Source organism: Tamandua tetradactyla, chromosome 2 (genome assembly GCF_023851605.1).
Source record: "Tamandua tetradactyla isolate mTamTet1 chromosome 2, mTamTet1.pri, whole genome shotgun sequence".
NCBI classification, from domain to species: Eukaryota; Metazoa; Chordata; class Mammalia; order Pilosa; family Myrmecophagidae; genus Tamandua; species Tamandua tetradactyla.
Genome location: NC_135328.1, coordinates 105,183,259 through 105,198,496, shown reverse-complemented (window position 1 = coordinate 105,198,496; position 15,238 = coordinate 105,183,259). Strand labels below are relative to the sequence as shown.

Sequence of the window (15,238 nt, the reverse complement as noted above, 5' to 3'; positions counted from 1 at the left end):
CTCGTTTGCCAAATCGCATCTTATCTATTATACTCTTTTTTCTTTTTTATCATCTCTTTTTTTTGTGTGTGAAAAGTAATATATATGCAAAAAAGCAATAAATTTCAAAATACATTCCAACAATTAGTTGTAGAACACTTTTCAGAGTTTGGCGTGGACCACAACTCCACAACCCCAAGTTTTTATCTCTAGCTGCTCCAAGACACTGGAGACCAAAAGAAACATCAGTATACTGATTCAGCACTCACATTCACCCTTTAAGCCCGACCTTCTTGGATAACTCCACCACTACCCCCGATTCTTCTCTCGCTCTTCAGGAGTATCTGAGCCACGGCTACCCTGACTTTTTCATGTTGGAAGGAGCTGCTGATAATACGGGATAGGGGGATGAAAGTAGCTCATGTCCTGGCAAGGCTGGCCCCTCTGCACGCGAGGACCCACCTGGTCCAGGGACCCATCTGGAGGCTATACAATGCCCTAGGCATTCTCCAGGATTGGCAAGAGTCCCATTTGCTTTTAAATATAGTGAATTTTTAAAAATGTATAAGGACATTCTAACCTATGAAAATATTTAAGGAGAAGGTGTCTTTCCACAGAAGAACATTTTCAAATTCCCAAATCTGTTTATAGAACAAAGTAGGAAAGACTCAGATTAGTATTTCTCCTTGCTTTTACTACTGCTTCTCCACTGGTACTAGGAAATCACTGTGACGCAGAAGCCAGCTTTGAGCAAAGAAGCTACGGTTAGTCATTTTCAACAAAAGTGGGAGAAAAGCCGTTTAAACCTTTGATTAGCTTTCTGTCAAGGGTGAAAATGATTATTTTTATGTACCATGCTTATCGCTACAGAACTCTATCTGAGTAAGGAGGATTTGAAAAAGCTACATGATTTTGAAGAACAGTGTGTGGAGAAATACTTCCATGAGAAGATGGAAAGTCTGAATTGTAGCTGCGAGGAACGCATCCGAATGACATCAGAAAGGTAAAAGATGTATATATATATATTTTTTTCCATCCCAAACTGCCACCAAAACCTGATTCTACTAGAATGTCTTAAGAAATAGAGAAATCTGCCTTCATATAGCAGAGATTTTGTTTCTCTAGAATTTGAAGCATTTGACTAACGTATAATAGTCATTCAATCAGTACATAATTATTAGCATCTATTATGTTCCAGGCACTCTTCTAGTCACCAGAGATAAGTGGTGAATAACAGACAAGAGTCCCTGTCCTCATAGGACTTAACTTCACATGTGTGTATGTACACATGCGTGTGTGTCTGTGGGGTGTAGGACAAAAAATCAGCAAGTAAATAAAAGAAATACGTAATTTTAATATCAGGCAGTAAAAATGTTATGAAGAAAAATAGTTTACCACTTTTTTTGTGGTATAGTGTAACATATATACAAAGCAAAGAGATTAAAAAACAATAGTTTTCAAAGCACTCTTCAACAGGTGGTTACAGGATAGATCCCAGAGTTTCTCATGGTGCTTCAGAATATAGGAGGCTAGAGGGCTTAAATACTTTTTATCATTACAATCAACTTTTTTTCCTTCTTTTTTTTGTGAACGATAACATATACAAAAAAGCTATAAATTTTGAAGCACAGCACCACAATTAGTTGTAGAACATATTTCAGACTTTGACAAGAGTTACAATTTCACAATTTTAGGTTTTTACTTCTAGCTGCTCTAAAATATTGGAGACTAAAAGAGATATCAATTTAATGATTCAGCATTCACATTCATTTGTTAAATCCTGTCTTCTCTGTATAATTTCACCATCACCTTTGATCTTTCCATACCTCTCTTTGGGGTTGTTTGGGCTATGGTAATTCAAAATTTTTGATATTGAAAGGGTCTGTCACTAATAAGGAGTAGGGAGATGGAACTATCTGATGTTCTGGCGAGGCTGGGCTAGGTTTCAGGACTTATCTAGACCAAGGACCCATCTGGAGGTTGTAGGTTTCTGCAAAGTTACTGTAGTGCCTGAAGCCCTTGTGGAATCTTATATATTGCCCTAGGTGTTCTTTAGGATTGGCTGCAGTGGTCCTGGTTGGGGGTTGACAGGTAATGATAGGTAGCAAGGTCTACCTGAAACTTGTGTAAGGGCAACCTCCAGAGTAGCCTCTCAACTATTTTTGAATTATCTCTGCCACTGATACTTTATTACACTTCTTTCCCCCCTTTTGGTCAGGGTGTAATTGTTGATCCCATGGTATAAGATCTGGATTAATCTCTGGGAGTCATCTCCTATGTTGCCTGGGAGAATTTTACCCCTGGATGTCATGTTCTGTGTAGTAGGGAGGAGGGCAATGATTTCACTTGCAGAGTTGGGCTTAGAAAGACTGAGGCCATGTCTGAGCAACAACAGAGGTCCTTCAGAAGTAACTCTTAGGCATGCCTATAGGTAGTCTAAGCTTCTCCGCTACCTACATAAGCTTCACAAGAGTGAGACTCATGATCGAGGGCATGGCCTATTGATTTGGGTGTCCCTAAAGTTTGACATTGTATCAGGAGATTCCTTGTTGGTAAGGTTTAATAGTTCCATATTCTTTCTCCCCTCCTTCAAGGACTTTGCCAATACTTTTTGATTATCTGCTTAATATACTCTAGGGTGTTTCCAGGCATTACAATAATCTAAGCAATATTAAAGGAACTCTTTCTTATTCTGTGCTCCCTGTTTTTCAGTTGTTCAAATGAGCTATACAGATAGGTTGAATTAGATTATGCACTACAGAAAATTTCAGTTCCAGATCAAATAAACCTTTCTTCCATTGGTCTTAAAGAGTATGTGTGGTTCTAAAATATAGACACTGTCTTCCTTACCCCTGTGTTCTGAATTACTTTAACCCCAACCTGCTCGGCTTTGTTCTTGTTTCTAAATAACAGATTATTTATATATATTTAAAATAGCCTCTCAAAATCCAGGAATGGATAATAATCACCACTCCAGACTTATTGTGTCTGCTCTAAAAGCTTACAGTCTAGGCCCCTGTTTTCTTATAAGCATTTTCTAAAGGTGACCATACGGTTCTTGTTCTTTTGTTTCTGGCTTATTTTGTCTCACCAAATGTCCCACATGTTCATTCGCATCGTTGCATACCTCACAACTGTTCCTTTTTGTAGCAGCACAACCTTCGTTCATAAGTATACATGGTCATTCGCTATCTACTTCTCTGTCAGTGCATCCTTCAGCCACCTGCATTCATCAGGCATCATGTAGAGGGGCCAAAGTCCACAGTCCATCAACGCTCTCAATTTTAGATAATTTCTTTGTTCCCAGGAGAAAGAAAACCGATAAACACACCCTTGCCAAATAGGAAATCTAAAGCTCCTCTTAACTCTTGTCCCTCACCCCGTTATACCTCTGCTGTTGCTGTGATAGTGCTGATGGTTTCTTTTTGAACATAGCTCATAGCATGTAATAGTAATTTTCCCCCTGTACCCTGGATTTAAACACTCTTTATACAAGAATCATATCTCTGAAGTAATTCTTACGAGAGCTCTTTCATACTTCTAATTTGAGTCAGTGGGACACACAGGTGTATAGAACCCCTTTCAATCTTGTGCATCTCCAATATGGTAATATTACTTTTAGACCCACTAGAGAATCACCTTCACTCCTATCTATTCCCTTACATTGAAATTCAACTTCTTTAGTTAACAGTTCGCCCATCTCTAGTTCTGTGTATCTCTGAGTCCCCATCTTCTGTATTATAAGCCTCTGATTATACCTTTATGCTAGTCTTAAAAGTGGAATCATAGAGTATCTATCTTTTGTGTCTGGCTAACTTCATTCAGCATTATTCCTCAAGGTTCATCCATCTTGTCATGTTCTTCAAGACGTCATTTTGTCTTACTGCTGCCTAATATTCCATCATGTGTATATACCACATTATATTGATCCACTCATCTGTTGATGGGCATATGGTTTGTTTTCATCTTTTGGTGATTGTGAATAATGCTGTTATGAACATCGGTGTACAAATGTCTGTTTGTGTCATTGCTTTCAGCTCTTCTGGGTATATACCAAGTAGTGCTATTGCTGGATCATAGGGCAACTTGATATTTAGTTTCTTAAGAAACCACCAAACAATCTTCCATAGTGGCTGTACCATTATACATTCCCACCTGCAGTGCATAAGTGTCCCAGTTTCTCCACATCCTCTCCAACATTTAGGTTCCTGTTTGTTTAATAACAGCCATTCTTATAGGCATGAGGTGATATCTCATTGTAGTCTTGATCTGCATTTCCCTTATACTCAACAAAAATGAGTATCTCTTCATGTGCTTTTGAGCCATCTGTATTTGCTCTTCAGAAAAATGTCTATTCATACCTTTAGCCCATTTTATAGTTGGATTGTTTGTTCTTTTATTGTTGAGTTGTATTATTTCTTTGTATATACAAGAAATCAAACCTTTGTCTGATATGTGATTTCCAAATATTTTCTGCCGTTGAGTTGGCTGCCTCTTCACCTTTTTGACAAAGTCTTTTGAAGTGCAGAAGCATTTGAATTTGAGGAGTTCCCATTTATCTATTTTTTTCTTTTGTTGCTTGTGCTTTGGATGTAAAATTTAGGAAGCTGCCTCCTATTACTAGGTCTTGAAGATGTTTCCCTACATTTTCTTCTAGAAGCTTATGGTGCAGTTCTTATATTTAGATGTTTGATCCACTTTGAGTAATTTTTTTTGTACGATGTAAGATAGGGTTCCTCTTTCATTCTCTTGGCTATTGATATCCAGTTCTTCCATGCCCAATTATTGAAAAGACTATTTTGTCCCAGTTCAGATGATTTAGGGGCCTTGTCAAAAATCAGTTGACCATAGATTTGGTGGTCTATTTCTGAACTCTTGATTCAATTCCATTGGTCAATGCTTCTGTCTTTGTGCCAGTATCATGCTGTTTTGAGCATTGTGGTTTTATAATAGGTTTTAAAGTCAGGGAGTGTTAATCCTCCCACTCCATTCTTCTTTTTATGATGCTTTTAGCTATTCGTGGTCTCTTTCCCTTCCAGATGAATTTGTTAGTTAAGTAGGATGTTGGAACTTTGATTGGTACTGTGTTGAATCTGTAGATCAACTTGGGGAGAACTGACATGTTAACTATATTTAGCCTTCCTCTCCATGAACAGGAAATGTCTTTCCACCTATTTAGATCTCCTTTGATTTCTTTTAGCAATGTTATGTAGTTTTCTGTGTACAAGTCCTTTACTTCCCTAGTTAAGTTCATTCCTAAGTAGTTGATTCTTTTAGTTGCTATTTTGAATGGATTTTTTTTTCCTTAACTAACTCCTCAGCTAGGTCATTGCTTGTGTATAGAAATGTTACTGATTTTTGCACATTAATTTTATATCCCACCACCTTTTCGAATTTATTAGCTCAAATAACTTTGCTGTAGATTTCTCAGAATCTTCCAAGTATAGCATCACATCCTCTGCAAATGAGAGTTTTATGTCTTTCTTTCCAGTTTGAATGCCTTTTATTTCTTTGTCCTGCCTGATTTCTCTATCTAGAACTTCTAGCACAATGTTGAATAATAGTGGTGATGGTGGGCATCCTTCTCTTGTTCCTGATCTTAGGGGGAAGGCTTTCAGTCTGTCTCCATTGAGTACAATGCTGGCTATCGGTTTTTCATATATTCCCTTTATCATATTGATGTAGTTATCTTTGATACTTATCTTTTGCAGTGTTTTTATCAGAAAAGGAGGCTGCATTCTGTTGAATGCTTTTTCAGATCAATCAAGATGATCATGTGATTTTTCCCTTTTGATTTGTTAATGTGCTATATTACATTAATTGATTTTCTTGTGTTGAACCATCCTTGCATTCTTAGTATAAACCTCACTTGGTCATGTTGTTTAATTCTTTATTGTGCTGTTGGATTCAATTTGCTAATATATTATTGAGAATTTTTGCATCTATGTTCATTAGGGAGATTGGCCTGTAATTTTCCTTTCCTGTAGCATCTTTACCCAGTTTTGGTATTAAAATGATATTAGCTTCATAAAACGAGTTAGGTAGAGTTCATTTTTCCTCACTCTTTCGGAAATGTTTGATCAGGATTGGTGTTAGTTCTTTATGGAATGTTTGATATAATTTAGTCTTGGGCTTCTTTTTTGTAGAAAGATTTTTTATGACAGATTGAAGCTGTTTACTTGTGATAGGTTTGTTGAGATTTCTATTTTTTCCCAAGTCAGTGTAGCTTGTTTGTCATGTCTCCAGTAACTTGTCCATTTCATCTAAGTTGTCTGGTTTGCAGGTAGTTGTTCATAGTGTCCTCTTAGAATTTCTTTTATGTCTTCAGGGTCTGTAGTAATGCACCCCTTCTCATTTCTGATTTTGTTTATTTGCATTCTCTCTCTTTTTTTTCTTTGTCAGTCTTGCTAGTGGCCCATTAATTTTATTGGTTTTCTCAAATAACCAACTTTTGGTTTTATTGATTCTTTCTATTGTTCTTTTGTTCTCCCATTCTTTTATCTCTGCTTTTATCTTTGTTATTTCTCTTCTTCTGTTGCTTTGGGGTGAGTTTGCGCTTCTTTCTCAAGTTCCTCCAGGTGTGCTGTTAAGTCCTAGATTTTCACTCTTTCTTGGTTTTTAATATAGGCATTTAAGGCAATAAATTTCTCTCTCAGTGCAGCCTTTGCTGCATCCCATAAATTCTGATAGGTTTTAATCTCATTTACATTGATCTCCAGATAACTACTAATTTCTCTAGCAATTTCTTCTTTAACTCGTTGGCTCTTTTAGAGTGTGTTATTTAGTCTTCATATATTTATGAATGTTCTTGTTCTTTGGTGGCTATTGAGATACAGCTTCATCCCATTGTGATCGGAGAAAGTGCTGTGAATAATTTCAGTGTTTTTACATTTGTTATGACCTGTTTTGTGCCACAGCATTTGATTTAATTTGGAGAATGTTACATGAACACTAGAGAAGAATGTTCAACTTTGTGTTTTGGGGTACAATGACCTATATATGTCTGTTAGGTCTAATTCATCTATCAAGTTATTTAACTTCTCTGTTTCCTTACTGATCATCTGTCTGGTTGTTCTATCTATAGAGGAGAGTGGTGTATTGAAGTTATCTACTATTATTGTTGAAACATCTATCACTTCCTTCAGTTTTGCCAATGTCTATGACATATACTTTTGAGCTCCTTGATTGGGAGCATAAACATTTATGATTGTTATATGTTCTCAGTGAATTGACCCTTTAACTAGTATATGTTTCCTTCTTTATCACTTATGATGTCTTTAATTTAAAGTCTATTTTGTTCAATATTAGTATAGCTATTCCTGCTTTGTTTGGTTACAATTGGTATAATTATGTCCTTTATGCAGGTTGGGAAGATTTCCCCCATTATATCCATAGCTACTCTTCCTAGCCTTTTACTCCTCTCTTCTCCTCCTGGGACACCAGCGATTCTTATTTTAGTATGCTTTGTTTTGTTTATCATTTCCCTGATTTCCCATTCAATTTTTCCGTCTTTTTTTGCCATTTGCTGTTTTGAGTCTTAGAAGCCTATTATCCTGCCCTCTAAATCACTTATTTTTTCTTATGTCTCTTCAAATCTGGTGTTGTGTGCCTTTAATATATCTTTTATTTGGTCAACAGAGTCTTTAATCTCTGTGATTTCCACTATTTTTCTATTTATTCTTTCAAATTCCTCTTTGTGCTCTTCTACTGTCTTTTTCGTCTCCCTTATGTCATTTGCTATCCCACTTATTTTATTTAGTAGAGTTGTATGAACATCTTTAATTAGTTGTTTCAATGTCAGTGTCTCCGCTGATGTTTTAGTTTGGTCATTAGGCAAGGCTATATCTGTTTGCATTTTGGTATGTTTAGTGATATTCTGTTGTCTTGTTGCATGTAAATATCTTGATTTACTTTGGGACTTGATTTCTTTCATTAGTCTAAGGCCTTGTGTTTGTGGGATGGTTCTACAGCAGGGAGTAAGGCACTGGTGATTTGTTCAGGGCAGGCACGGGCGCAGTTTGGGGATGTTACACTGATGCTTGTGAACGTGAGTGCCCAGCAGCCAAGGAGGATGTAGCTGTGCGCATGCACTGGTCCTGGGGGGCATAACCCTGGTGTTCACTTGTCTAAGGCATGGGGCCTTTTGTGTGCATATGCAGAGCTGTGTCAGCAGGTTGGCATTATGCCTTAGTTGACTGGGGGCAGATATGAACCGGCTGTGCAGTCAGCACTTTCTCAGAGCTGGGAACTGAGGCTGAGGGCTGTGCGCATGCGCAATTCCAGGAGTGCTGTAAAGTGCGGTTCCCAGAGCTGAATGATGTGATTGGGGCTCTGCGCATGTGTGGGCCTGTAAGTGCTGTAAAGGGATGCACTCAGCTCAGGGATGGCTGGATGAGGCTATGCGAAACTGTGGCAGGGGGGTGGGCAGGGGTAGCTTAGGTATGGAGGTTAGTGCCCGCAACCTTTATGTGCTGGCAGCAGCCTGCAGGGATCAGGAAGGGGGAGGTAGTGCTCAGGAGGTTTGCAGGAGAGGTGTGTTAGGCTGCACTTGGGGTGGGGAAGTGGGGCAGGTATGTGCACTGGACCCTGGTGGGGTGGGGCGCCTGGAGTGTGGGGAATGTGAGAGGGTGATGGGGTTTAGGTGCATGGGGTGTGGGGTGAGTCGGCGGTCATGGGGCTGCACTGGTGAGCGTAGTGCGCCCAAGGAACTCGGCTTGGCTTACTTCCTAGTCCTGGGTTCCAGTTCCTGCAGGCTCTGTGGCTTGGTACCTCTGCACCAGGCTCTAACGTTCTGCCCTCTCACTTCCTTGGCTTCTGCAACCAGGGCTGCTGCATGTGGTGCAGAAGGCTCTCCCAGGTCAGCTACCACTGCCGCTCCCCGGATTGCCACCTCAGTCGCCCTCTTCTCCCCTCTCCAGCTTTTCTGTGGAGCAGGGCTAATCTTGAGCCACTCTAGTCAGCCATCTTCTGCCAGATGACTTTTTTTTTTTAGATGTTTTGCCATGAAGGGAAGCAAGGAGGCTATACGGACAAGAAAGTTGTTTTGTTTTGTTAATGTAGAGATAATAAACACATCTGTAAGATTCTGGAAATGCTCTATCAGCAAGTGAGGAATTACAGATGCCACAGGAGGGAAAGGGCTATCTGCTGAAGCAAAGTCCTTAAGAAGGGAAGTTAATGTAGGGTTCAGTCTTCCTGCCTGGCAGTGGGACGGGAGAGAATATGGCCATTGTACAAGCAGATGCAGACAGGGGCTGGGGACACAGTTGTTCTTGAGGTAAAGTCTTCATCTGGGGTGGCTGTGGGTATGTGTGATTTGGGGATAGGTGGGTGCAGGGAGGTTTCAGAGTCTTGAGGAAAGAGGAGTAGATGAGTTGGAGAAAGTGAACACATTAAGAAACTGGAGTAGGACAAAAGATATTGTGGAGTTATTACTAATTGTGGGTGCATGGCCTTGTGTTAAAATATGGAGGGACTGCATCTTCTTATATGGGTTTTTTAAAACACAGACTTGCTTTTTAAGTGGCAGCAAATCGACAGAAGTTAAATGCGTGCCTTCATTTTTAAATATACATGAGCCAATCATAAAATGTTATACCTAATTATGTATCTTTTTTTTTCTCATGTTCAAATAGGTAGCTAGTGAATCCTTAAATTTGGTCTTATTTAAAACAGAATCACATTCAGAACTTACCAAATGGTTCACTATGGACATAAGTAATATCTATATAATTTTTAACTCTTCTACTGGTAACTTACTAATGTAAATGCGTGTTAATTGAATTTGGGGTCAAATTTAATATTGAGAAAAATTGATTGAATGTCAAAGATTTGGGAGCACACAAAAATTCTATTTTTATCTAAATAATGCCTTTAGGTCATAATTTTATGAACTTCTGTTTCCCTTTCCCTCTTCCATGCATTCTGTTCCCTTTATAGCTATGTTCTTTGAGCCTAGTGGAACAGCTGAGCACTAGCTCAGTTTCCCATGAAACATATATTCAGACTAGGAGTTTACAGAGCTAGGATGAAATCCTGCTCCTGCTGCTTGCAATTTCTATGTCCTTGGCAAACTTACTGAATCTCTCTGAGCTTTAGTTTTCTTATCTGTAAAATGGACATGAAAATATACCTTCTCTTGAAGTTGTTGTGAGGGCTCAATGAGTCAATGTAGATGAAATGTGAAGCCCTGCACTGACACATAGTATGTGATTACGTAAAAATAGACTTCAAAAATTGTGAGTACACATATTTAATACAAATTCCCTTCTAGCTTTAAGAAAAGTAGAATAAATAGATAAAAAAGGAAAAGAGAGTATACAGAATATGAACCAGAATAAGATTATGGAGGGCCTCTTAATTTAAACAATAAAACTAAGGAAGGATTTCAGGTGGTCAGTGATAGGGACTCTTACCTTCTAGGTAGATTCCTTCAGTAATAGTGTGGATTTGAGGGGTCAGACTTAGAACGGGGTGACCACTGTAGAGAATGATGCTGGGTGAGTCCCAGACCCTCACCGAGGTTAGTGGTGGTGGGATTGGAAGGAAGGTGTGAAGCAAACATTTATTTGGGATGGACAACTCATGCGTTGTGCTACTGATTGGATATGGAGCTGAGGAAGAAGAAGGAGTCCAGGATGGCTCTCAGATCTGTAGCAGGGCTTATTGGGTAAAAGATGGTACATCTGAGATAGAGAATGTACATGGGAGAAAAGATGTGAGGAAAGCAATGAATTTTAGCTTAAAATTCTTGTGGCACATTTACCCAGAGATGTCTGAGAGACTTTTGATGTACAAATCTCAAGATGTGCGAGAAATTCCGTTTGAGCTGAACAAAGAGATTTAAGAGCCATCTGCCTATTGTAGGGAATTGAAACTGATGGAGACTGAGATTATGCCCAGGAAGCAAGGAGGGTGAGAAAATTCATTGGGTTGAAGATAGCACTCTGGGAGGTACCAACACTTGTATAATGGGCAAGGGAAAAGAAACTCATGGAGAAGATTGAAAAGAATAGGCCAGAGGAGAATAAGGAAAATTAGGAGAAGGTAGAATCATGAGCCAAGGTAATCTAGAATGAAAACCTGAGAACCAATCCTTTACAAACAAGTAATTCAATAATAAAAATAAAATTAAAAGACTAACATCAATCATTATATATTATATTTCTCTCTTTTTTTCTTCCTTGGTATTTAGTTAGAGAAGAATTGGAATGTAGAAAGGCACATCGCTTCCAAAAAATATTCTGCATACTTTAGAATTTGCGTTAGAATTTAGAATTCCATTTCAAAATGTAATCAGTTGTCCTCTTTGACAGAGCTGTCTTCCTGGCATTCTTGCTTATACTTTTATCCTTACTGAGATTATTTCTGGGGAGCTCATAAATGAGGTATAGGAGGAAGGGAAGGATACTTTTCTGAGCTAACTGAGAAATAGTTTAAAGAGGGAGGTAAAGGAAGTTAAAAAGATATTGCGTATTTGCTTTCTTCTAAAGAAGAGAGCACCTTATAGAATTAAAGGAGTGGTGAAAGTAGAAAAAGGAGGGAATATATTAAGTCTTTTTCTCTTTTTTTTCCCCACTGAATATAATTTGTTCGGTCCCACTCTTCCTTTTCTGAGTGCTGGCTGCTTTTTGACCCTAGCAGTGTAAGCCAGCATTTCCCTATCTCTGTTCTGTAGAGCAATATGTCATTAGGCATTCTTCCACATTCAGCATGTTTGGGTATGTTATATTTGGGAAATGCTGCACTGTTTAAATACTGTAAGATAATGTGCAGTGTGATTTGGCAGTAGAGAGTTTTAATAGTTTCCATCATTATATGACCATGCAACCTTTTTGAGGGACATCTGTGAATTCCTCTCAGCGTGGGAAGTATTGATGTAATTCATATACTACTTCATGAGCTTCTAAGACTCCCCAAAGAAGCCTGCCCCTGATATCACATGAGCTGCTGAAAGGTGCTAGAGTGCAGTACTTCATGCCCTCAAAGGTGGAGTTGGACCATCTGGGTGCGAACCCTGCCTCCATCACCCACCAGCCATGTGACTCAGGCTGTATAACATCACCTCATTTTTGTGAAAAGGATAATAGTAATGCCTACTGTCGGGGATTGAATCATGTCCCTCACAAAAGGCATGTTCAGATCCTACCTGATCCTGCAGGTGTGAACCCATTTGTAAACGGAACGTTTGAAGATGTTATTAGTTACGATGCACCCAAACTGATGAAAATGCACCATAATCCAATATGTTTGAAGTCCTTCTAAGCAAAGGAAATTGGACATAGAGAGGGAAGCCATGGGGAGCAGCCAGAAGCTGGAAGCCAACAGAACCTAGAAGAGAAAGGAGAAGACACCACCATATGCATTGCCATGTGACGGAAAAATCAAGGGACTCCAGAGATTGCTGGCCAGCCAGAAGGTACCAGCTCAGGGAGGAAGAAAGCCTTCTAGCTCTGAAACTGTGAACCAATAAACTCCTGTTGTTAAACTAACCTCATTGTATGGTACTTTTTAGCAGCTGAAAAACAAAAACACCCACCTAATAGGGTTGTCACATGGATTAAACAAAATAATACACGCAGAGTCTTTGTAAAATGCCTGGTACATAGTGAGCACTCAGTGAATATGATGATGATGATGATGATGATTATACAGTATCTGTGCTGGTCTTCCCTCTACCCTCACATCCTGCTCAGAGGAAACTAAAATTATAAGAATGTATTCTACATGTCAGAAGGACTGAAAAGCTGGATTAAATTAATGTGGTTGGCAGTCCAGGAATATAATTAAAACATGTTTCACAGGACATTGAGCTTTAGAAAATAAATGCCCATAAAAGCAAGAGGACCTGATTTGAAGATGGGCAGGTTATTTTTCTAACAGGATTCTATTGTAGTGTGTTACCTGTTGCTGTGAATAGTTGCTGTGTCTTTTATATCCATTCAATGTGATGTGACTGCTGCTAATGGAACTTAATGAGTCTCCATTTACCGTTGTTCAGACTGTACTGTTTTTCAATTAGATGAAGCAGTGCGCTGGGCAGAGAGGCTCTAATTAAGCATCTTTGGAGGAAATAAACATATATTTTGTGCTCTTTCTCCCATCAGTCTTGTCTGTCTAGTTTTGCAGGTTCCAGAGGGTCAGGTAGCTTTTATTAAGCCTCTATTTAGTTATAGAAGTTGAATTCTATAGCAGAAACAGGGCTCTACTCACATAGAATATAATAAAAATGGGAAATATCATCCTCTTTATTCTTTAATTCCTGCCTATAAAGCTCCCAGAAAGAAGAAATGACTGATCTCTCAATCCATTTGACTTGAGATATGTTCTGGAGAGGGGAAAGTCTAACAACAGTGTTTGGGAAATTTTGATATAGCTGGGTGTTAAGCACTCTGTAGATTAAATACTGCTTCCTCTTGGTCCCAAATAAGACTGGGGAATCAATCTTTATTTCTTCGTATAAGCATATTAGCCATGGAAGCTTTTGTTAGATTCCCTCCCTTTTTTACATTATCCCTGCTTATCAAAGGTTTTTATAATTGTGAAAGTGCAAAGTATTCCCCCACCCCCATCAAATAAAAACATGAAACCATATCTTGCTGAAAATCCTGACATTTTCTGTTTGGCCTTCTCTATATTTTTAGTTAAGATTATATAATTTTATATTTTGGTTTTTTTTCCCCTTCATATAAAAATCATTTCTTCAAATAAGCATTCTTTGTACACGTTTTCTTTTTGTACACGTATTTTTAACCTTTATTATTTCTCTACTTACAGAATTTTGCTACCAACCTTAAAAACGTACAGTGAGAGCAGGAAAGATCTCCACAACCCCTCCTACTATCAGAACAGCCTAAGAAAAGCACTGTCAATGGTCTAAGTGGGATTTTTAATGACTGCATAAAATCAGTCCCATAATGTAAAGAATATCTGTCTGTTTTAGCATAGTGAAATCACAGCTTTTTTGTGTATGTTGGCTTATTGAATGTTCCAATATTGCATTCTTGCCATCATCAAGTTGTTTAATCTTTTTAAAATTTGCTAGGTAGAGAATGTTGTTACAGTGTTGATGAACTCATTGTTATCTTCAGTATTACTTCTCTGATTACCTAAGGAGGTTGAATATTTTACCTTATTTCCTTACCTTTTTTGCTTTATCCTTTGTGAGACCTCCATTTGAGTCCTTTGGAATCTTTGCATTTTCCCCTAACAATTTGTATAAATTTTTGATTTATGAAGGATACCAATGCCTCATCATATTTGTTAGAAGTGATTATTTAAAAATCTTTTGGGGTGCACAGGTAGTTCAGTGGTTAGAATGCTCACCTTTCATGCTGGAGACCTGGATTCAATTCCTCGACCATGCAACAAAAAAAAAAAAAAAAGGAGAAAAAAAAATCTTCTGTGTTCAAATTTCTTTTTTATACAACACAGTTTGGTAAATTTTGTAGCTTATTCAGTTGGTTGTTAAGCTTAGACAATCTATCCCCATATAGAAGTATTTGTAGAGATATGTACATGTAAATACTAACCAACATTTTCTTCTCTCTTTCTTAGTATTTGCCATTTTGTTTTATTTTTTAATTTTTTATTGTAAAATATAACATACATACAAAGCAAAGAAAGGAAAAAGCAATAGTTTTCAATGCATTCTTTAGCAAGTAGTTACAGTACAGATCCCAGAGTTTGTCATGGGCTACCATACCATCATCTCAGATTTTTCTTTCCAGCTACTCCAGGATATTGAAGACTAGAGGGAATATATGTTTTTTAATCATCAGTTTTAAATTTTTTTGTGAGAAATAACATGTATACAAAAAAGCAAGAAATTTCAAAGCACAGCCCCACAATTAGTTGTAGAACAGATTTCAGAGTTTGGTATGGGTTACAATTCTACAATTTTAGGTTTTTACTCATAGCTGCTCAAAGATACTGGAGACTGAAAGAAATATAAATATAATGATTCAGCAATCATACTCATTTATTAAACCCTACCTTCTCTGTATAACCAACACCTTTGATCTTTCTTCCACTTCTTAAGGATATTTGGGCTATGTCCATTCTAGCTTTTTCATGTTGGAAGGGGCTGTCAATAATAAGGGGTAGGGAGACGGAACTATCTGATGTTCTGGAGAGACTGGCTTCTCTAGGTTTCAGGATTTATCTGGTCCAGGAACCCATCTGGAGGTTGTAGGTTTCTGGAAAGTTATCCTAGTGCATGGAACCTTTGTAGAATATTATATATTGCCCTAGGTGTTCT

The 15,238-nt window shown here is 38.1% G+C and overlaps 1 protein-coding gene across 1 annotated transcript in view; it reads left to right on the top strand.

Moving 5' to 3' along the window:
• TRPM6 (transient receptor potential cation channel subfamily M member 6) overlaps positions 1–15,238 on the top strand; it is a 218,955-nt gene that overhangs the window by 161,014 nt on the left and 42,703 nt on the right. The window contains exon 25 of the mRNA XM_077148441.1: positions 850–982. Within this exon, the coding sequence (XP_077004556.1) occupies positions 850–982 (133 nt within the window). The remainder of the gene's footprint in view (positions 1–849; positions 983–15,238) is intronic.